This window comes from Castor canadensis, chromosome 3, assembly GCF_047511655.1.
Source record: "Castor canadensis chromosome 3, mCasCan1.hap1v2, whole genome shotgun sequence".
In the NCBI taxonomy this organism is placed as follows: Eukaryota; Metazoa; Chordata; class Mammalia; order Rodentia; family Castoridae; genus Castor; species Castor canadensis.
The window spans coordinates 162,758,048-162,777,781 of NC_133388.1; the positions used below are offsets into that span (position 1 = coordinate 162,758,048).

Consider the following 19,734-nt stretch of genomic DNA (forward strand, 5'->3'; position numbering starts at 1 on the left):
GCTCTCCGCCGACTCTGGGTGCGCCGACTTGGCCACGCCCACCCTTCCCCAGGACCCCGCCTCCTCCAGACTCTCAATTTGCCCTCCCTGAACCGGCGGGTTCTGCATGCGCTCCGCCGGCCTTGGGTCCTGCACTGCTGGTGCGGCAGTGCGGGGCGTTGCGGGTCCACAGACCCCGGCAGGCCCTCGTGGTATCCAGCAGTGCGGTAGGTTGCATTAACCTGGTCTGTTCTGAGAGATTGCCGGTGGCTTTAAGGCCGCCCACAGGAAGAGATGTGGAGAACGCTTTATTAATGCGTGAACTGGTGGAGGGCGGAGGCGGGGGGAGCCTCAGCGTTAAAAAGCCAACGAGGAGAAAAGACTGGCTTGTTTTGTATTTCAGAGACCAAAAAGAGGAAGCGGTTGGGGGAAAAGTATACATGAAGGGGCTAAAGAAGGAGGAGAGGGGAAATTGCTATCATCTACTCAGAAATATTTGGAAAGCTCTGCAATTGTTTCAGCAACTAACTTTTAGTAGGATTTGTGGAGCAAAGTGGCCCGCACTGTACTCACCACCCTTGTGTGACATTGACTCATTTACTCTTCAGGACATCTCTGTGCAGCAGTCTCTGCAGTTAACCCCACAAACAGATTAAGACACAGGGCCTTAGGATACAAAATTAAGGTTATACAGCTTTAAAAAAAAAAAAAAAGCTAATACACTGAAGTCTGTCCCTCTACCTGCTCTTTCAAGGCCAGAAGTTAGGTTAAAGTGGTGGACAGAGGCCACACACCTGTGTGATGCGATGGTATTAGTGACAGTAATTCAGTTCAATCACTAATTCCTTGCTCTCAGGCTATGCTAACTACAGTGGAAAGAAACAATAGTTTGGTCTAACAAATAAAAGTAAAAGAGATTTAAGTCGATTGGAGCTGAAATGTGGAGGGAACCTTGCCAGGACTTAACAACGTGCACTTGTTTTGTGGCTGTCTGGAGAAGGGAAAGCAGGATAGAAATTTTACTTTAAGCTTTGAAGATGGCTGAAGGCTCTGTCTACCTACCTTGGAGTAGAGTTAGCCTTACTTAAAGAGAGTCCTAGGGTCAAGTGCTGGAAAAGCTTTCCATTCATTAACTTTAAATGTCACACAAATTCTCATAGAAGTTAGATAATTTACTGTAGGCCACATGACAAATATACTAAGAGCAAGGATTCATTCATTTAATTAAAGTCATCAAACAGTGTATCTACTATGTGTCAACCCATCATGTTACATGTTAAGATACAAAAAATGAATGAACATAGTGAAAAAGAACAGGAACTCTGAAACCCCATCATGAGGAGTATGAATCCTACTTTCCTCATTTATTAGCTGTGGTACCTTGGGCACATCACTGAGTCTTTCTCTTCAGGATGAGAAAACAGTAATTTCTTCCTCATAAAGTTGCTGTATGGATTTAATAATACTACTTGTAAAATACTTATTGAGGTGGAAAATTATCTTGATACAATGGTACTTTCCCAGAGGTCATGCAACAGGAAAGCTTACATCAAATTGACATGTTGATTTACAGCTTACTTATTTTTTTCCCATTTTAAACAAGTTTATTTTAAAAACAAGACATTTGATTGGGCATCTGTGGCTCACGCCTGTAATCCTAACTACTCAAGGAGGCAGAGATCAGGAGGATTGAGGTTCAAAGCCAGCCAGGGCAAATAGTTCAAAAGACCCCATCTTGAAAATATCCAACACAGAATAGGGCTGGCAGAGTGGCTAAGTGGTAGAGCACCTGTGTAGCAAGTGTGAGGCAAACCCCAATACCACCAAAACAAATAATAAATAAATAAAAACAAGACATTTGACTTGAATGGAAAAGCGATAACTTTGTGTAATTTATCCATAAAGACAGATTGCCCTACCCATAATAGCTACATACAAAAAAGCTGTAAAATTGTCTTTGATTTTCACAATAGTAAGAGAAAAGAAAAAGCCTCTAATCAAACAAGGAATAGAAGGGTTTTTATGTTGGTTTTGTTAAAATAGAGCAAAATAACTTATAATAGCTTATAAAAGGACCATAAACAGCTAAGTGAACATACTAATGGAGAAAGAATATTTCATAGAAGCAATATTTTTATCCATCCTCTTTTCACTTGATGTTGATCAGAATACAACATTGGCCATTAGTTTGGTTTTGTTTTTTTAAAAAAAAGGTGATATGCTTGTGCACATATGCCAGTTACTTTATGACAATAAAGATTGTGGAAGAAGCCAGGCATAAGGTACACACACCCTATAATTCTAGCACAGGAAGTTGAGGCAGAAGGATCAAGGCCAGCCTGGGCTACATCCTGAGACTGTGTCCCCTACTTCTCCCCCCCCCCCTCAAAAAAAGAAAAAGATTGGGGAAGGAGAAAATGAAAGAATAGACAAAACTAGGTAGATTGTGGTAGTCAGGGTGTAGTGGAATCAGATTGCAGTTTTCTAACTAAGAATACATTCTTGATCTGGAGGAACATAGTTCTAGAATAAAGTGGCAGACTCCTTTTTTAGTAGACACTTCGTGTGTGCTATTGGAACACATCAATTGTATTTTCAGTCTCTATTTCCAATATTGAAGGTGTGTGTGCTTCATTCATTGGCTGTCCATCAGTCTGATCAGCCTCACTGACAAACCCTGTCATTCACAAAAGGCTATCAGTATTTAACAAGTGGCATGTGCCTCTTAAACTGCACTACAGAGCCATCCTGCCCACCTTCCTTCAAATTAGTATGTCATTGTTCTTGGTCTTAACTCCTTCCTTGGGCTTTTTGGCAGCCATGGCAAATAGAAGAGTCTCCTACCTGCCACTTCACAAAAGAGGCCCAAGCCTATACCAAATGAGCACACAGCAGCACCCTATAAATAAATTTAAGACATACAGCAGGAGGAAAGAGGTAGGGTAGACTAACATATTTAGGATAGGCTGTGGGATGGGAATAGGAGGATAGTAATGTTACTGTTCATGTTTGTCTTTGCTAACTCACCCTTCCTCACTGGGGCGGAGTTATGGGAGCCAGAGTTGATGAGCAAGAACGCTCAGCAGACAGAAGGAGCCAACACATAATTTGCTCTTTTGGAGAGCTGCAGAAGCAATTATGCCTGGCCATGGCTATAGCTTGCTATCAATTAATCTGCCGAGCAACAATGAGTTTTATCCGTGTTCTTAGACAGCACGCATGTGGGACCAGAATGGATCTTACCAATGGATGCTCAATTTAGAGAAAACATAGTTGTCAATCTGAAAGTGACCTGATCCTTATCTTATGAATATTTAAGTTTTACTTGGTCCTTCTAGCCCTTTCTATCTATAAATAGTATTCCCATTTGTCCAATTTTATTATCTGTGTTCAACACAGGTTTGTTTTATCCTATTTTTAACATGTCTTACCAATTAACTTACTATTTGTACTTAATACATCTCATTAGATTTCTTTTCACAAGTTGTTTGCTACTCTACTTAGTGTGTCAGTCAGCTTTCTGTTGCTGTGATAGAATACCTAAGATAAACAATTTAAAGGAGGAAAGTCTTATTTTGGCTCATGGTTTGAGAGGTTTCGGTCCATGGTTCCTTGGCTCTGTTGTTTTTGGGCTGTGGGAAAGCAGAACGTCATGCCGATTCAAAGCTGCTCGTCTCGTGGTGGCCAGAAAGCAGGTGTGGGGGGCGGGGGAGGAATCATTCCCAAAAGCTCCTTAAAGGACACACCCCCAATGACCTAACTTTCTTCTTCTAAGTCCCAAAAGGCTCCCACCTCCCAGTGGTGCCATAGGCTGGTAATAACACCTTTAGCACATGCACCTTTGGGGGACATTTAAGATCTAAATCATAACACTTAGTTTCTTTCAATCTCTATAGCAGAATTGGATATTCTTTAGTAATACAGCAAAAACATTACAGTGCTTATGACAGTATAGGCAATATATATTTCTCCCAACTTGTTTAAAGTTATGGGAGAGCAAGTATAAAAAATTAAATGCATAACTAAAACATCTCTGGAAGTAAGAGGATCCTACATTTTCACACAGTCTTTGTGGTGTATTGTATTTTTCAAAAATGGCTACAGCCATATTTCTAGACCCACATGGTCTTCTAAAACTTTGATATACCTTCCATTAGAAGGTGGAGTATATTATTGCTCCTTCTGAATATGGACTATCATTAGTGACTTGCTTCTAACAAATAGAATTTATGCCTTTCAAGTCCAAGACCAATAAATGTATTGGTACAAAATAATGACTCTAAAGGAAAATAGCTTATTCTGAGCCAAATCTAAATGACCAAGGTCCAAGAACACAGATTCAAGTTATCTTAGAAGAGTTTTCCAAAGAAAAAGAAGTTGTAACAACTTTTATAGACCAAGAACAAAGGTAATCATAAATCAATACATCTAGCGAATATACTGGTGGGCCATAACAGAAGTGAGTTAGTGGAGGAAAATCTGACCAGTGGACTGAGATGGCACCTATCTTGGTGCTATCTTTTTCTTGCTGTAAGAAAAATATGAGAAAAACAAAAGAGGTAAGATTTATTTTGGTACATGGTTTCAGGCCACGGTTGACTGGTTCCATTGCTGTGGGCTTGACGCAAGGCTGAACGTTATAGCATGGAGCATGTGGCAAAGCAAAGAAACTCAGACAGAAAGCAGAGAGAGAAAGGCAGGAAGGGGCCAGAGAAGACACAGCCCCCAAGGGCCTGCTCCCAGTAACCTCCTTCCTTCAACTATGTCATACCTCCTAACGCTTCCATCACCTCCCAAAATAGCACCATCAGCTGGGAACCAAACCTTCAATATAGGAGCCTGTGGGAGACAGTTCATATACAACTGTAACAGTATCTTATTGCATTATTAGTAAGAAGATTGGCCAAGTAGAGTTCTGTTCTTTGTCAAGCTATGGGTAGTTAGCCAGATCAAACATACATCTCAGGAAGTTTACCTCATAGTCTTGTGTTATGTTGTGAAGACTGAAGAAGCCTTGCCTCATAAGCCTCCCAGTGCATGTCTGTTGTTTCATCTCCTTTTTAGAAGTTGTCCATCTGGTACTTGCTTGAAGAGTTCTGTTGTAATATGATTCCTTTGGAAATGCTTAACTTTATGTAGGATAATAGACAATTTTGCTTTGTGTTCTCCCCACCTGTTGTCTCTCAGGAAGTTTGCCCTTGGAATCCTGGTACCATGCTAGAGGGAGCCAAAAACTAGCCCACAAGACTGACTGAATTAAGTAGCCAAGTGAGGCACCAGCAGCTAGCATGAACTTCCAGGCGCATGAATGAAGGAACCTTTACAGGGTTTCAACTTGTAGCCATCACATTTTTCAGTTGAAGCCCCAGAGATCCATGGAGCAGAAAAAAGCCATCCTAACTGTGTCCTTTCCTAATTCTTAAACCACATAGTCCTTGGATATTATCCATTGTTTTAAGGAGAATAAGTATAAGTTTTGTGATAACTTCTAGGTAAGTGCTCTACACTTGAACAATGCCCCCAGTCCCAGAATAATTTTTTTTTATGCAGCAATGCTAACTGGACCAGCTTTCCTTCTACATGCAGATGTTTGTGTGGTAATGACAAGAAAATCTAGCCTATGGCATAGAAAAAATACCTTCCAGCCGAGTGCCAGAGGCTCAGGCCTGTAATCCTAGCTGATCACACACTCAGTTCTCAGAGGGGAACATTGTACAAAACACTCAATTCTAACTTACATGGGTTTGTAATAGAGTTAAATGTTTCTCTTAAATTCAGCAGTCTAGGCCATTTTCCCAAAAATCAGTGATTTTTAATTAGAAATGGTTATAGATAGGGAGTAATCCTGTGACATGCACACTCAGTTCTCAAAGCAGAACAGTGGAAAGAATACTCCATGTTCTAACTTATATGATTTTGTTATAAAAGTTACATGTTTCTCTTAATTCCAGTATCATATAGGTCTTTTTTTCCCAAATATGCATGTTTCTCCCTATTGAAAACATTGAGAGATAGTAAGTAATGCTGTGACAGGCACATTCAGTTCTCATAGGGGAAAATTGTACACAACACTTAAGATTCTAACTTACATGGTTTTGTTTTAGAAATTACATGTTTCCCTTAAATTGAGTGGTATAGGCCATTTTTTCCTAACAATGAATGTTTCTCAAAGTGGCTCAAGTGATTAAGAGCACCTGCCTAGGAAACGTGAAGTCCTGAGTTCAAACTCCAGTTCTGCGCCCCCAAAAAAGAAAATATATCTTTCAAGCTGCTGCTGACTGATTATGTACTATTCAGCTATTCAGTGGGTAAATCTTCATTTCTCAAAACTGTCTCAACCTCTCCTCCCTTTGATTGGCAGTACTGGGATTTGAACTCAGGACCTGCTTGCTAAGTAGGCACTCTACCACTCCAATCATGCCTCCAGCCCTTTTTGCTTTGGTAATTTTATCTTTTTTTTTTTTTTGAGATTGGGTCTCACATTTATGCCTGCAGCAGCCTGGATCATCCTTCTCCTATTTATTGCTTCCCAAGTAGCTGGGATGACAGGTGCATACCACCACACCTGATGAGGTCTCGTGAACTTTTTTGCCTGAGTTGGTCTCAAACCACAACCTTCCTGGTTTCTGCCTCTTGAGTAGTTAACTTTACAAGCATAAGCCCCACTATGCCTGGCTTTCCTTCCCTTTTTTTTTTTTTTTTTTTTAGACAGGGTCTTTCTGTGTAGCCTAGGCTGGCCTTGAGTTCACAATCTTCCTCATCTTACCAAGTGCTGGGATTAAAAGTATATACCACAATACCTGGCTTCTCTTTCCCTTTTAAAGAAAAGAATTTTCACAGCTGCTGTGCATGTGTGTGTGTGTGCATGTGCCTGCATGTGTTTTAGATCTTAAATGTTCCTTCAAAAACTCATGGGTTGAAGGCTTGGTCCCTAGATCAGCAGTGCTCATGGGTGGGGTCTTTAGAAAGTGATTGGCTCATGAGGGTTCTGATCTCATCAATGGATCCATACATAAATGGGTTCAAGATCTGTTGTTGCTTCCTGGCTGCCATAAGATGAGCAGATTTGCCCTGCCACTGGCTTCCCACCATACATTCCTCACTATGATGCTCTGCCTCACCACAGTCCAGAAACAGTGAAGTTGACTGACCATGAGCTGAAACCATGAGCCAAAATGAATCTTGCTTCCTATAGTTTGATTATGTCAGGTATTTTGTGACAGTGATGGAAAGATGACTAATAAACACACACACTCCCTTAGGAGTATATAAATATAAGATTAGTTATAAACCCTAGAGTTTTGTACAACTAAAAACTAAAAATATGTCTACAAATTCAAAGAACAGTAGAAGTGGTAAAATTCAAATTTATAACCTTAAGCAATGGATGCTGACTTGCTGAAACTACACGACATCAGTGTGCATTTCATAGTGTCTGTTACAAAGCACGTTCTCTGCATTCTACCCATGGCATACTTAACTGTCTTCAACTCCTTTTATATCTGTTGTCTGTCATGACAAATATGCTTCATTTGCATATTAACCTCCAGTTAAAGGAGGTTATTATTACCTGATGCAAATGCCATCATAAATGTTCATCCAGATAATCCAAGTACAGCAGATGTTTCTTCTTGCGTCCTGTCTGAGCTCATCCTAAAAACCTAACTGGGGGTGACGGGAGATGCAGAAAGGACAAAAGACAGAAGATAAAACATGCACAAAGCTGAGACCAGGCAGGCTGGGCACTCAGATGGAGACACACAACACCCCCTCCACCTCCAGTGAGTTTATTATATACAGTGGCAAAACAAGGGGGAGAGGCACTTCTCAGGGAAGGGGGCATGAAATTGTAATTCTGTGAACTGAGCACTTCTCTCTGAATATAAACATCTTAGGATAAACAGCTGTGCTGCATCTTGCTCACTGCTGCAGCTGGGGCTGTGCCAGCTCAAGCCTGCAGTTGATTGGGCATAACTATGCTTGCTCCCTCTGTGGCTGGGGCCGTGCCAAACTTCAGCCTGCAGTTTATTTGATAACAACTGTGCTTATGTACTCTACTCTTCAGAGTTTCTCTTGTTCCTTTCTCCTAGAATAGCTGAGTCTAGCAGTTAGTATCTTAATCCTTTAGGTGCAACTTTTCTTTACAACTTAGAACTGTTGTTAAAAGATAAAACAAAATGCAAGTCTGTAAAGGACAATTTGCAAAGTACAAGTTAAGCCATTGAGTGGTTTCGTGTGGGGAGCAGTGTATGAGAACTTGACATAAGCACAGTTGTGCCCAATAATCTGCAGGATGAGTTTGGCATGGCCCCAGCCGCAGAAGGGGGCAAGGGCAGAATGCAGTATGTCTGCTTTTTGTAAGATGTTTACGTTCAAAGAGTAGTGATAGCAGGTTTCTCCTGTTACAGTGTCACACCCCTCCCCAAGAACTGTTGCTCCACCTCCTTATTTGCCTTTGTGTATAAAAGACTCGGTGAAGGAGGACACAGTTGGCTGCTTGCGAAGTTGGATGCTTGCGAGGGGTGGCTTCTGCGGGCTGCTTGTGAGGCTGCTGTTAATGCTGCTGCTGCTGGCTGTTGTGTATCTGTGAGTCTAAGGACCAAGACTTTAGGATTTATGCTAGGGATTAGAGGAAACAGGACAGTGTGAGTCTGAAGACCAAGACTTTAAAGAATAGAAAAGAAGAAAGGCTTTGAAGAATGGAAAAGAAGTAAGGTTTTAAAGACTAGAGAAAGGAAGTAAAGTTTTAAAGAACAGAGAAAAGCAAAGTAAAAGAAGAGAAGTAAAAAAAAGCAATGAGGTTGTTGTGTGTCTCCATCCAAGCACCCAGTGCACCTGATCCCAGCTTCCTGCATGTTTGATTTCTATCTTTTGTCCTTTCTGCATCTCCAGTCGCCCCCAGTTAGGTCAGTAGAACAAGTTCATGTGGGTCGTGAGAGCTTCAGAAGTACCAAATGTCAGATATAGAAACAGCAATTACTCCATTTCTTTGTGCCAATTTTTGTTATGTGTCAAGTATTTGCTGTGACAAAACATTTGGGATAATCAACTTGTAAGGAGAAAAGATTTATTTTGGCTTACAGTTTCAGAGGTTTCAGTTCATGGTCACTTGGCCCCATCACTTTGGGCAGTGGCAAGGCAAAACATCATGGCAAGGAGGAACAGACATGGTATGTGGAACAAAGCTGCCCACCCCATAGTGGCCAGGAAGCAAAAGGAGAGAGAGGGTTAGGGCCAAGGTCACAATATTCCCTTTCCACCACCTCCAAATAGCACCTCAGTCTGGGGACCCAGCCTTCAATTCATGGCCTTGAGGGAAATTTAAGATCTAAACCATAACACTTAATTTTATGTCACCACCATCTTAATTAGATTTCAACAACACTCTACTAAGTAGTTTCTTTATTAAATTGTTCTTGCTCCCTTCTGTATGTAGAGGTATAAAGCATTCTTTCTGAAATGCAAACTAACCTTGTCACTTACATCTTCAAAATATGCTACTTTCCATGGATATGTAATTTGCAGTCTAAACTCCTGGATACAACATACTAGGCTCTTCATGATTAGAATCATGCTTTGCATTGCAGCCTGTTTTACTTGTTCCCTTGTATTCTGAAAGAACTGCAGTCCCCTGGTTGGACTGCATCCCTGTCACCTTGGGGCTTATGTACATACTCCTCCCTCTCACCTCATTGCTATTTGTGGTCCCTCATCTTGAAATGGTTCTTACTTATAATTAAGAATCCAGTTAACCTACCACCCCAAGAAGCTCTTCCTGGCCCTCTATCTAGCTTCCACCTTGGCAAAGCTGGTTTAGATGTTGAACTTCCCCCCCAGAATAGTATATTTCTTGATTTCTCCTTCTAGTGTATGAATTCCTCATCAGTAAGAACTCTGCCTCACTTCCCTCTCCCTCTCCAGTGCCCACTACATATGTCATCATTTTCAAATAAATGAATCGCAGTGACCAAAGTCAATTGAGGAACGTGCTGTTGTAAGCTTTTCTCCTAATTTCATCTCACGTGGAGCACACACCTCTGAAATGTTGTCTTACTGTCCTGCACTCTGACTACACACTATTGTCCTCCTTGTGTTCTCATATTTAATGTAATGGTAAAAAGAAAGTCCCCTCATGTCCTTTGTTCTGCATGTAGTCTGGACATGTTAACAACTTACTTTAAAATAGTTAAGGGGGACAGAATACTCTTTGTACTGTTCTTGAACCTTAAAAACAAACAAAAACCTCTATCGCTTGGTAATTTTTTTGAGACAACTACTTTATTTATGAAGTAATAGTTAAGTATGACTTTGAAGTTGTCAGAGCTACATCAGCTCTATGGTTAAGTCAGCCACTTCTGGACTACATTACCAGACACTCTCAGCTGTGTCTCGAGCATCATGATCTTAACATGTCCAAAACTGAACATCTTTCTCCTAAGTTCATTGGTGAAATGCATTGCTAACTGCCTAGCCTCCCAATTAGAAACTTATAGTTCTCCCTATATCACACACACGCCATAGCTAACCACTGATCAAGGTATAATATGTACATCTGCTTAATTCATGCTTTAACTTACTTAACTCACTCTTTCTTGCATTCCTCAATGTTATTTCAAGCTTACATTATCCTGCTCCAATTGACTCTAATCCCTGTTCCTCCAAATTTGTAACCTTCCTCCACATTGGAGGTCTTCCTGAATGATAAAATTAATGACCATCTACTTTAGTGATTTTTCACACAAGGGTTCAAGATGTGCCATTTTCTGTAATGATTTAATTTCATTATTTCAGAAGAGAGCCTCATGGCTCATTGCTCACACAGGGCTCACACAGGACCATCTAGGGTGTTATTTCCCTAGGATTTCTTTTCCCATGTTCAGCTGTCAGCTGTGGTCAAGGGGGCTGGTTATTGTTTGATTCAGTGGCAGACCTTGGCATCATCCAAGGTCCAAGACCTTGGCATGCAAAATGGATAACTTGTGGAGTCCTGGGGACTTCCACCCAGATTTCAAAGGAAACTCTCGGAAGCAGGGCAATGTGTGGTAGGGTTAGAGTCCCTGCAGGCAGCCCCTGAAAGGGTGATGCATGAAGCTGCAATAGTGAAACCAGAGTACAGAGACTCAGGAAGTTGAGATGCCAAGAACATGGAAGGCCTGCTAAGGGAAGTCACAGGCAACAAGCAGAACCAGCCAAGAGGAGGCCACAGGGGCAAAGTGGCCCAAGCCTTTGAGTCCCAAATTCTGCTCTGGATGCTGAACATGAAGCTACAGGATTTAGTGCCTATCCTGTTAGGGTTTGGTGGTGTTCTTTGCTGTTGTTCTATTTCTCTGTTTAGAGTGGAATGTGTACCCTGTCCACTATTTTATGTTGGAAATGTCATTTTTTTTCTTTTCTTTTGTGGTACTAGGGATTGAACCCAGGGCCTTGCATATGCTACATGAGCACTCTTATCATTTGAGCCATGCCCCCAGCTCTATAACTTAGTTTTTAATATTTACAGATGCCCACAACTATATTTGCCTTGTCAGAAGAAATTTGTGGATTTGGACTTTTGAACAGTGATGTAGCTGGGGACTCTTGGAGGTGGACTAAATGCATTTTGCATTACAAGAGGACATGTGTGGGGAACAGAGTAGGAGAAGCCTAGGAGGGCATAAGCACAGTACTCAGTGTTCTGCAGGCTGAGATTGGCACAGCCCCAGTCACAGAATAAGGTGAGAATAAGATGCAGAGCAACTGTATTTCCTAAGATGTTTATGTCAAATAATCTGTAGGCTGAGATTTGGCACAGCCCAAGCTGCAGGAGAGAGTGAAAAGGTGAGATGCAGCTCAGCTGCTTTTCCTAAATTGTTTATGTTCAGAGAAGCAGGAACACAGGGTTCTTTTGTTATAGTGTCACGCCCTTCCCCCAAAACTGCTGCTCCACCTCCTAGTTTACCACTGGATATAATACTTGCTGAAGGAGGAGCGAGGCTTTTGGATGAAGGGGGGGTTTGGCTGAGGGGAAATTGCTTGAGGGAGATCGCCTGAGGAGGAAAATGAATGGCTCAGGGAGAATTGCTGAAGGGAGGATTGCTGAAGGAGAATTGCTAAAGGGGAATTGCTGAAGAGTGGTTGATAGAAAGTCTGCACCAAGAACTTTATACATAGGCTTTAGAAAAGCTAAGCTAAAGAGAATATGGGACAGTGCAAGTCTGAGCACAAGGCTTTAAGAAAGCTAAAAAGAGAACAAGGGACAGTGCAGGTCTTGGGGCAAAGACTTTAAAAGAGATTATGCTAAAGAACAGCTAAGAGAAAACATGGGACAGCAAGGCTAAGGATAAAGAAGTTTTAAAGAATAGTGAAGCAAGGTTTTAAGGAAAGACTTTAGAAGCAAGGTTTTAAAGAATTGTAAAGGAGTAAGTAAGGCCTTAAAGAAGAGAGAACAATAGAGAAGTAAAAAGTAATGAATCTTGTGTGTCTCCATCCAAGCACCCAACACACCTGGTCCCAACTTTGTCTATCCTGTGTCCTTTCTGCATCACTTGTCACCCCAGTTAGGTTCAGTAGTAACAGGAGCAAGAAAGCTCACTCCAGACATGAAGGTTTGGGGCTAGGGGACGATTGTTATGGTTTGTATCTTAAATGTCCTTCCAAATGCCGTTTGTTAAAGTTTGCCCATGAAGCCATTGTAAAGTGGTGGAAACTTTAAGAAGTGGGGCCTAGTGGACGTTAAGTCATTGGGGACATGTCGTTGAAGGGGATATTGTAACTCTGACCCACTCTCATTTTGCTTCCCAACCACATGTTCCTCACCATAATATGCTGCCTTGGTACTTGCCCAAATTGATGGGGCCAGTGATCATGAACTGAAACCTCTGAAATTGTGAACCACAATCTCACCTCCTCAGGTATTTTTTCACAGCAACAGAAAGCTGAATGACACATTAAGTAAGGAGAATGGTTGTAGACAGTAGATTAATTCAAGAAATAAGATTGGCTGGGTGTAGTGGAAAGTGCCTGTAATCCCAGCACTTGAGAGTCAGAGGCAGGAGTGTCATGAGTTTGATGCCAACCTGAGCTACACAGTAAGACCCTATCTCAAAAAACAAATATCTAAGGTCCAAGGATTTAATAAGTATAGGGCTTGAAGGTTAATTTGGGGAGTACAGAAGAGATAAAAAAGAAATTGAACATGACTTTAGGTTTCTGACATGGGAGGTAGGTAATTCATCAACTTTTGAATGATTTTTAAACTAGGCTCCATTCCTTCTATGTACTGGGCTTAGACAAGTGAAGGGTAGTTTTCCAGTGGCCTCTGCTCTTGTGGAGGAACACAGAGGAGTCAGACAGTAGGCAAAATGAAAATTTCATGTCACCCTTGAAGGATTATAGCTTTCTTGTAGTGTTCTACTTCATTTAATGTAAAGTAGTAACACAGTAGTTCCAGACACTTGACACTTCGAACTGAAATGTTAGTGTTAGCCTTGGCTGCTTTGAATTTGTAAGTTTGCTGGCATGTCAAACACATTAATGTGTACACCTTCAATACAAAAATTTCTACCTTAAATGGCTCCATCCTGTTGAGCTTTTGGAATGTTTGCTAGCCTCCTTGATCTAAATTTTGCTACTTTGTGATCTGAAGCAGGGATCTGATAATTATTCTAGGAATGAAAGCTTCTCCTTTTATTTTGTACTTGGACTATTATGACTGCCTTATTTCCACTTGTTCTTCCTCAGACCCCAATCCATTTCCTGGTAGTTCAGAGAATTATGTTTTTCTAGGGGCAGGTGGCTGTACTGGGGTTTTGAACTCAAGAACCTCACTTTGCTATGCAGGCACTCTTACCATGAGTCATGCCCCCCACAGCTCCCTCCTCCCCCGCCATATTTTTGTTTTTGTTTTTGCTTTAGTTATTTTCAGATTGGGTCTCCTGGTTTTGCTTGGGCCTGGCCTCCTTCTACCTACGTCTCCCGTGTAGCTGAGGTTACAGCTGTGCATCTCACATTCAGCTTATTTGTTGAGACTTGGTCTCCCTTTTTTGCCCAGTATGGCCCTCTAACCATATTCCCAATCTCCGAATCCCGAGTAGCTAGGATTAGAGACATGAGCCATCACATCCAGCCTGGTAGAATTTGTAAGTAAGGAAACTTAACACAAATCTAGGTGGTTTTTTCCTAATGGTATTAAATGAATACAGTAAGAATAATTGTTACATAAGCCTTCCACTTCTGAAGGCCCTAAGAGTACTTGTGAGTCCTTTAGATGAAAGTTTTGTTATTGGCTACCTAGGATCCTAAGTCACTTTGTTTTAAAAGGTACTTTAAAAAGATTCGTAATACTCAAAAGCTTATCTAGCCATAAGCATGCCATAAACCTGCCAGAGGGATAGTGTAAATTTAATAAATAGCCAAAGTTCATCTTCTACACTAAGAAAGCATTTCAAATATAAACACGTTGGCTTGTTCACGTTTTCCCTGAAGAGATCCTACTTGCATCAAAGTAACACTCTGAGGTTCCAGAAACTAGAACTAATCAATCAAAGACACATTCTGAAAAGATTCAGGAACTGAGCTATTTTATCTGTGGAAGGCATTTGGTCTTTAAGGCATGTAGCCTTTATAGCTTATACAAATGTGCTTTGCAAGACATTTGGACGTAAAAGTAGGTAAGTTGGTTGACTTTAGAAAACTTCCCACATCTTCAGAGTTCTAATTATCCTTTGGGAAAATTACTGAAGGACAAAAAGGTGTTTTTTGGTTTTTTTTTTAGAAATCTTAGTAAAATATCTGAGTCAAAATAATGCTGGCAGATTCTCAATAGAACACTTCATTGTTCTATCTTGAACTCACCTGCATGTAATCATAATTTCCACCAAATAATGCAGCCCAAGGTTTAGGAATGTTTGGAGTGCTTAGAGGTTAACAGTTTACACTTGCTAACTGTGTAACCTTGAGCAAATTGTTTAATCTGCGTCTGTTTTCTCTCTGAGCCCAGTAATGAAATAAAAATAAAGTACTTGATAAAGTACCTGGCACATATGAAGTACTCATTTCACAGTCTTGTTTTTGAGTTGTAAGCAGGGTAACAGAATATACTTAACTTGCATGTAATCGAAGGGATCTTCACATCACATTTTAAATACATTTGTTTACTAATCAAATGACACTGAAGCATGTATCTGTGTTGATCAACTTAGGTTGATGCAAACCTTGAGAATGTTTTGTCCGCTCCCCAGGCAGTCTCCTGACCAGCCCTTAGGAGGAGGAAGAACCAGGACCAGATGACCAGCAGATCTACATTTCCACAGGTTTTAAGTAGGTGTTTAATTCTAAGGAACTTTCCAAGTTGCGGGGGGAGGGGGGGTGCGGCACGTGGGGACTTACATTCATGAATAAAAACATGCTCTTTGGGCTGAATTTTAGAATCACCTGGGATGCTGTGTTAAGAATGAACATTTCTGGCTTCTACCCAAGACTTTCTGAATCAAAAAAATGACAAGCAGCAATGTTTAGTATTTGCATTAACTCCACACAGGTGAATCCTATGCATGTAGAAGCATGAGAACTATTACCTTAAGGGAAGATCTAAATTTGAGTTTAAACCTAGAAATTGCTGAGTACTTCTAAACATACAATAATCCTGTCTTTATGGGAGGAGTGATTATTTGAGGGCAAGGACTACATACCAAACACCTTCTTTTGAAAAACTCTCAAGTCTGCTGCACCCAGAGTAAGCCGTTATTCTGGGAGGTCTATCTCTGGTGGTACTAACCAGGGTTTGAGCTCAGGGCTTTCCATATGCTAGTTGAGCCACACCCCCCAGCCCTATACTGGGTATCTTGACATTCAGATAGTTTAGGGAAAAATGATCAGAAATAGCAAAACTTTGAAAATCCCCAGTAAAGTTCATTCTTGGTCTTCTTTTCCTCAATTTGTTTCCAATTCTATTAGATTTAATCACTAAACAAGACCAAAAGAGAACTTTATTTTACATGACTTTATTTTACATTTTGAACCGTTTTATTCTTTACTTTAAAAAGACTCACTCTGCTTTTAACCAAAATCTTGATTTAGGAAGACTTAAGACATTGTGCATTACTTTAAATATTTTCATTTTTTCAAATACATTTTAAGTTCACAATTAGGGTTTCAAATATCCTAATCGTATCGTTTGTTCTCAGTTAATGTTTTATCAGTGCCGTCATGTGCATACAAAGGTTATAGTGATGTATAAAATTCCTGTCTTTCAAACACTGATGCTAATCAGCTCTTCAATCTAATTACTATTTCATTTATTCAGAAATAGCATTTAGACATAAAAACCAATGTCTCCCTTTGGCTAATTTACACACATCTAATACAACGTGTTCTTGTATAACTTTTAGTAATACAATGACCTTCACTATTGTCATTCAGTTTTAAATATTTTTAGTGTCAATAGGATTGAGAATATGAATGGTTCAGTGTTTTAAAAGGAAGTTATAAAAGCATAATGCCTTTGAACATGAAAACTATCCCAAAGGCCAAAAGTGCTACTCAGGATCTAAAAAGGAGGAGAGTGAGTCCAGAGAATTTCTCATTTTTAATATGGACAATGTCTACTTTAATTCTTAGTGAAGAAAACTGTTCTTTATTATATCACTGGATAAAACTACATTAAAATCACAAGAATTTAGAGATATTGGTCCTAGGATATATAATTAGTGGGTCATCAAAAAAGAACCTGTCAGTTATGAGTAAATTAACTTTCTATGACAAAATGGTCACACTTCACTTCTCCCGTTTGTAAAAAGAAAAGGTGGCCTGGCCAGGTGCCATTCAGGATTCTCTGCTAACTGTAAAATGTGGACTGATTTTCTTCAGTTTCTTATAGTCCGTGTGTATATAAACTTTCAGTTCTTTAAATCAAAATTTTTATGCATATAACCATATCAGTATATTGCCCTTAGTTTAAAAATGTACAACTATATAAATAAAAACTATTGTTTCCTCAATGTTACTTGACATTTCTTCTGTAATTTCTTTATTTAAAAAAGTAAATGTAACAAGATACTTAAAAAAGGCTAGATACAAAAGTAGTTAAGCTGCTCACGAACATTTAAAATTTTCCAAAATGTATTTTCAAGAATCATGATCTTATAAAACATTTTACAGTTATCAGAAAGTGCCCAGGCTGAGTATACATAACTGAAACACCACAGTACAAATGTCTAGTTAGAACTGAAGTGCAGTAACCTCCTGACTGACTGCACTGAAATAGGAATACAAAGAAAAAAGGTGATTGTGATCAAGTATTGTGCATTGGCCCCATCATATGTACAAAAAAAGTGCCCTCACTCAAATGAACAGATTACATGCAAAATATTAGTGATATCATTTAATATCCTAGAGCCCAATGCTGCTGAAATAAACCACAATAAAAGTGGCATAGGTAAAAGTGATTTCATCTCTAAGATCTGAATGTCAAGAACTTTTTACAAGTTCCATATACATGATACACAATTGCAGCCAACCACAAATTAAACACCATAAAAAAGTTAAAATGAAAACACAGAACATACTTAATTTTTTATTTGGAAATTCCCTATTCCCTCTATACAAGAACCTTTGCTGAAACACTTTCCACAAAGGCAGCAGTGAATTTTCAGAACATTTTACATTTTTTTCCCCCTCAGCAAAAAGATAAATCACAGTGTAAATTATGTTGTTCTGCTGTCATCTTTGGCTGGGGTTAGACCCAGAAGTTGTTGACTAGCAAACCATTATAGCCAAATGTTGCTAGTGCTTCTTAGGCCTTTAAGCTACAAACTCAGGCAAGGAATGTTTGCATTTAATCTCTTTTAAGGTACCACCAGGGAAGGGGGGTATGACAGCATTAACTTTCATAAACTTTTATAGACAAATGGGAAAAAAAATCTACAAAATTAGCTAGTAATATTACACAGCAATACACACTTTTTATACTCTACACAAAACCAAAATTCTTGGTCTTAATGGCGAGTAGTAACTTCTGTTTGAGAATCTGTTTAGAGGAGTAGAGTGGGACGTAAAGCCGAGAAATGCAAGTGTTTGCAGTAGGAAGATGCTGATCATCTGGCGGTCTTATTGTGATTGAGGGCATAGGCTGAAATCCTTCCTCACTGGCTGGCAGCGATGGGCTTGAAGTCCAAAAGTAAACCTGAATGAAAACACAGTAATTACAATTTTGGTTTTTATAGGTTAATAATTGACCTTTAATTCTGGTGACATAAACATAGAGCCTTTTGTATGTTAAAAACTAAAGGAATATTGTTTTAAATGTATTTTCTTTTATCAAAAAGGAAGGATCAGTATGTTTAAGGTTAGAACAGAAAAAAGCACATCATGTCATGTAAAAAGGCAACTTTCTGTCTCAGGTTCTCAGTTTTCTCATTTGTAACAGAAAGATGGTGAGCCAAAAGGTCTCTAAAGGTCTTTCTGTGGTGAACTTCGATAAGGTAGCTGTTAGGAGAAAGGGGACACAAGCATCATGGTTCTAGGTACACCGCATCTAAAAAAAGTTATTTTGCGTTTTATCTGTTAGCAAAATAATATAGTAGTATCTGTGCCACATCACAATACAGAGTGGTTTTTTATAGTAATGAAGTATTAGGGGAGAATCTACCACACACCAAAATTCATGCAGTAATCCATTTAACATTGACTTTTATTATGCATCTATTTTGTACAGCACTGTAAAAAAATGATACTCAAAAAATGTTTACTTCTACTTTTCTTTTGTTACTTATAATAACCAAGGATATACTTCTCAGAAATACTTCTGCGAATATAAACCATTCCTCACTGATCTGTCCTCTATACATTAATATATATGTACCAGTCCTTAGTGACGTTTATTTCTTTAGGAAAAATATGTTTAACTTATGGCATTTATTGGGCACAATAGTGAAAGACATCCAATTTGCCAACAACTCAGAAACCTCAATAAACTAATTTATTTGCTAAAGCACAGTTGTATGAGAACCCTCACTTAGAATGTTGTAGAAGGTGGGGGTGGGGAATCCCATCTTCTAATTATTGGACTTTAAAAAATCTTCAAAGAATTATAAGAGCTACACCATCTCTAGCAATAAAGGAAATGCAAATTAAAACCACACTAAGATTCCACCTCACCCCTGTTAGAATAGCCATCATCAGCAACACCACCAACAACAGGTGTTGGCGAGGATGCGGGGGAAAAAGGAACCCTCTTACACTGTTGGTGGGAATGTAGACTAGTACAACCACTCTGGAAAAAAATTTGGAGGCTACTTAAAAAGCTGGACATCGATCTACCATTTGATCCAGCAATACCACTCTTGGGGATATACCCAAAAGACTGTTACTCCAGAGGCACCTGCACATCCATGTTTATTGCGGCACTATTCACAATAGCCAAGTTATGGAAACAGCCAAGATGCCCCAGCACTGACGAATGGATTAAGAAAATGTGGTATCTATACACAATGGAATTTTATGCAGCCATGAAGAAGAACGAAATGTTATCATTCGCTGGTAAATGGATGGAATTGGAGAACATCATTCTGAGTGAGGTTAGCCTGGCTCAAAAGACCAAAAATCGTATGTTCTCCCTCATATGTGGACATTAGATCAAGGGCAAACACAACAAGGGGATTGGACTATGAGCACATGATAAAAGCGAGAGCACACAAGGGAGGGGTGAGGATAGGTAAGACACCTAAAAAACTAGCTAGCATTTGTTGCCCTTAACGCAGAGAAACTAAAGCAGATACC

General features: G+C 39.7%; 1 protein-coding gene, 1 long non-coding RNA gene and 1 pseudogene across 10 annotated transcripts in view; 1 reads left to right on the forward strand and 2 right to left on the reverse strand.

Annotated features, from left to right (window-relative positions):
- The first annotated feature begins 48 nt into the window (after window positions 1-48).
- On the forward strand, window positions 49-16,665 carry LOC141421704 (uncharacterized). Its single transcript, XR_012446379.1, has 2 exons — window positions 49-206; window positions 15,198-16,665. It is a non-coding gene; the product is annotated as an uncharacterized lncRNA (long non-coding RNA).
- Window positions 2,550-2,801, reverse strand: LOC109695861 (small ubiquitin-related modifier 4-like; annotated as a pseudogene).
- Window positions 15,944-19,734, reverse strand: part of Ubr5 (ubiquitin protein ligase E3 component n-recognin 5) — a 139,861-nt gene continuing 136,070 nt past the window's right edge. For all 9 annotated transcript variants that reach the window (XM_074068958.1, XM_074068956.1, XM_074068955.1 and 6 more), the window contains exon 59: window positions 15,944-18,139. In XM_074068958.1, coding sequence (XP_073925059.1) covers window positions 17,927-18,139 — 213 coding nt within the window. In that variant the 3' untranslated portion in view covers window positions 15,944-17,926. The remainder of the gene's footprint in view (window positions 18,140-19,734) is intronic.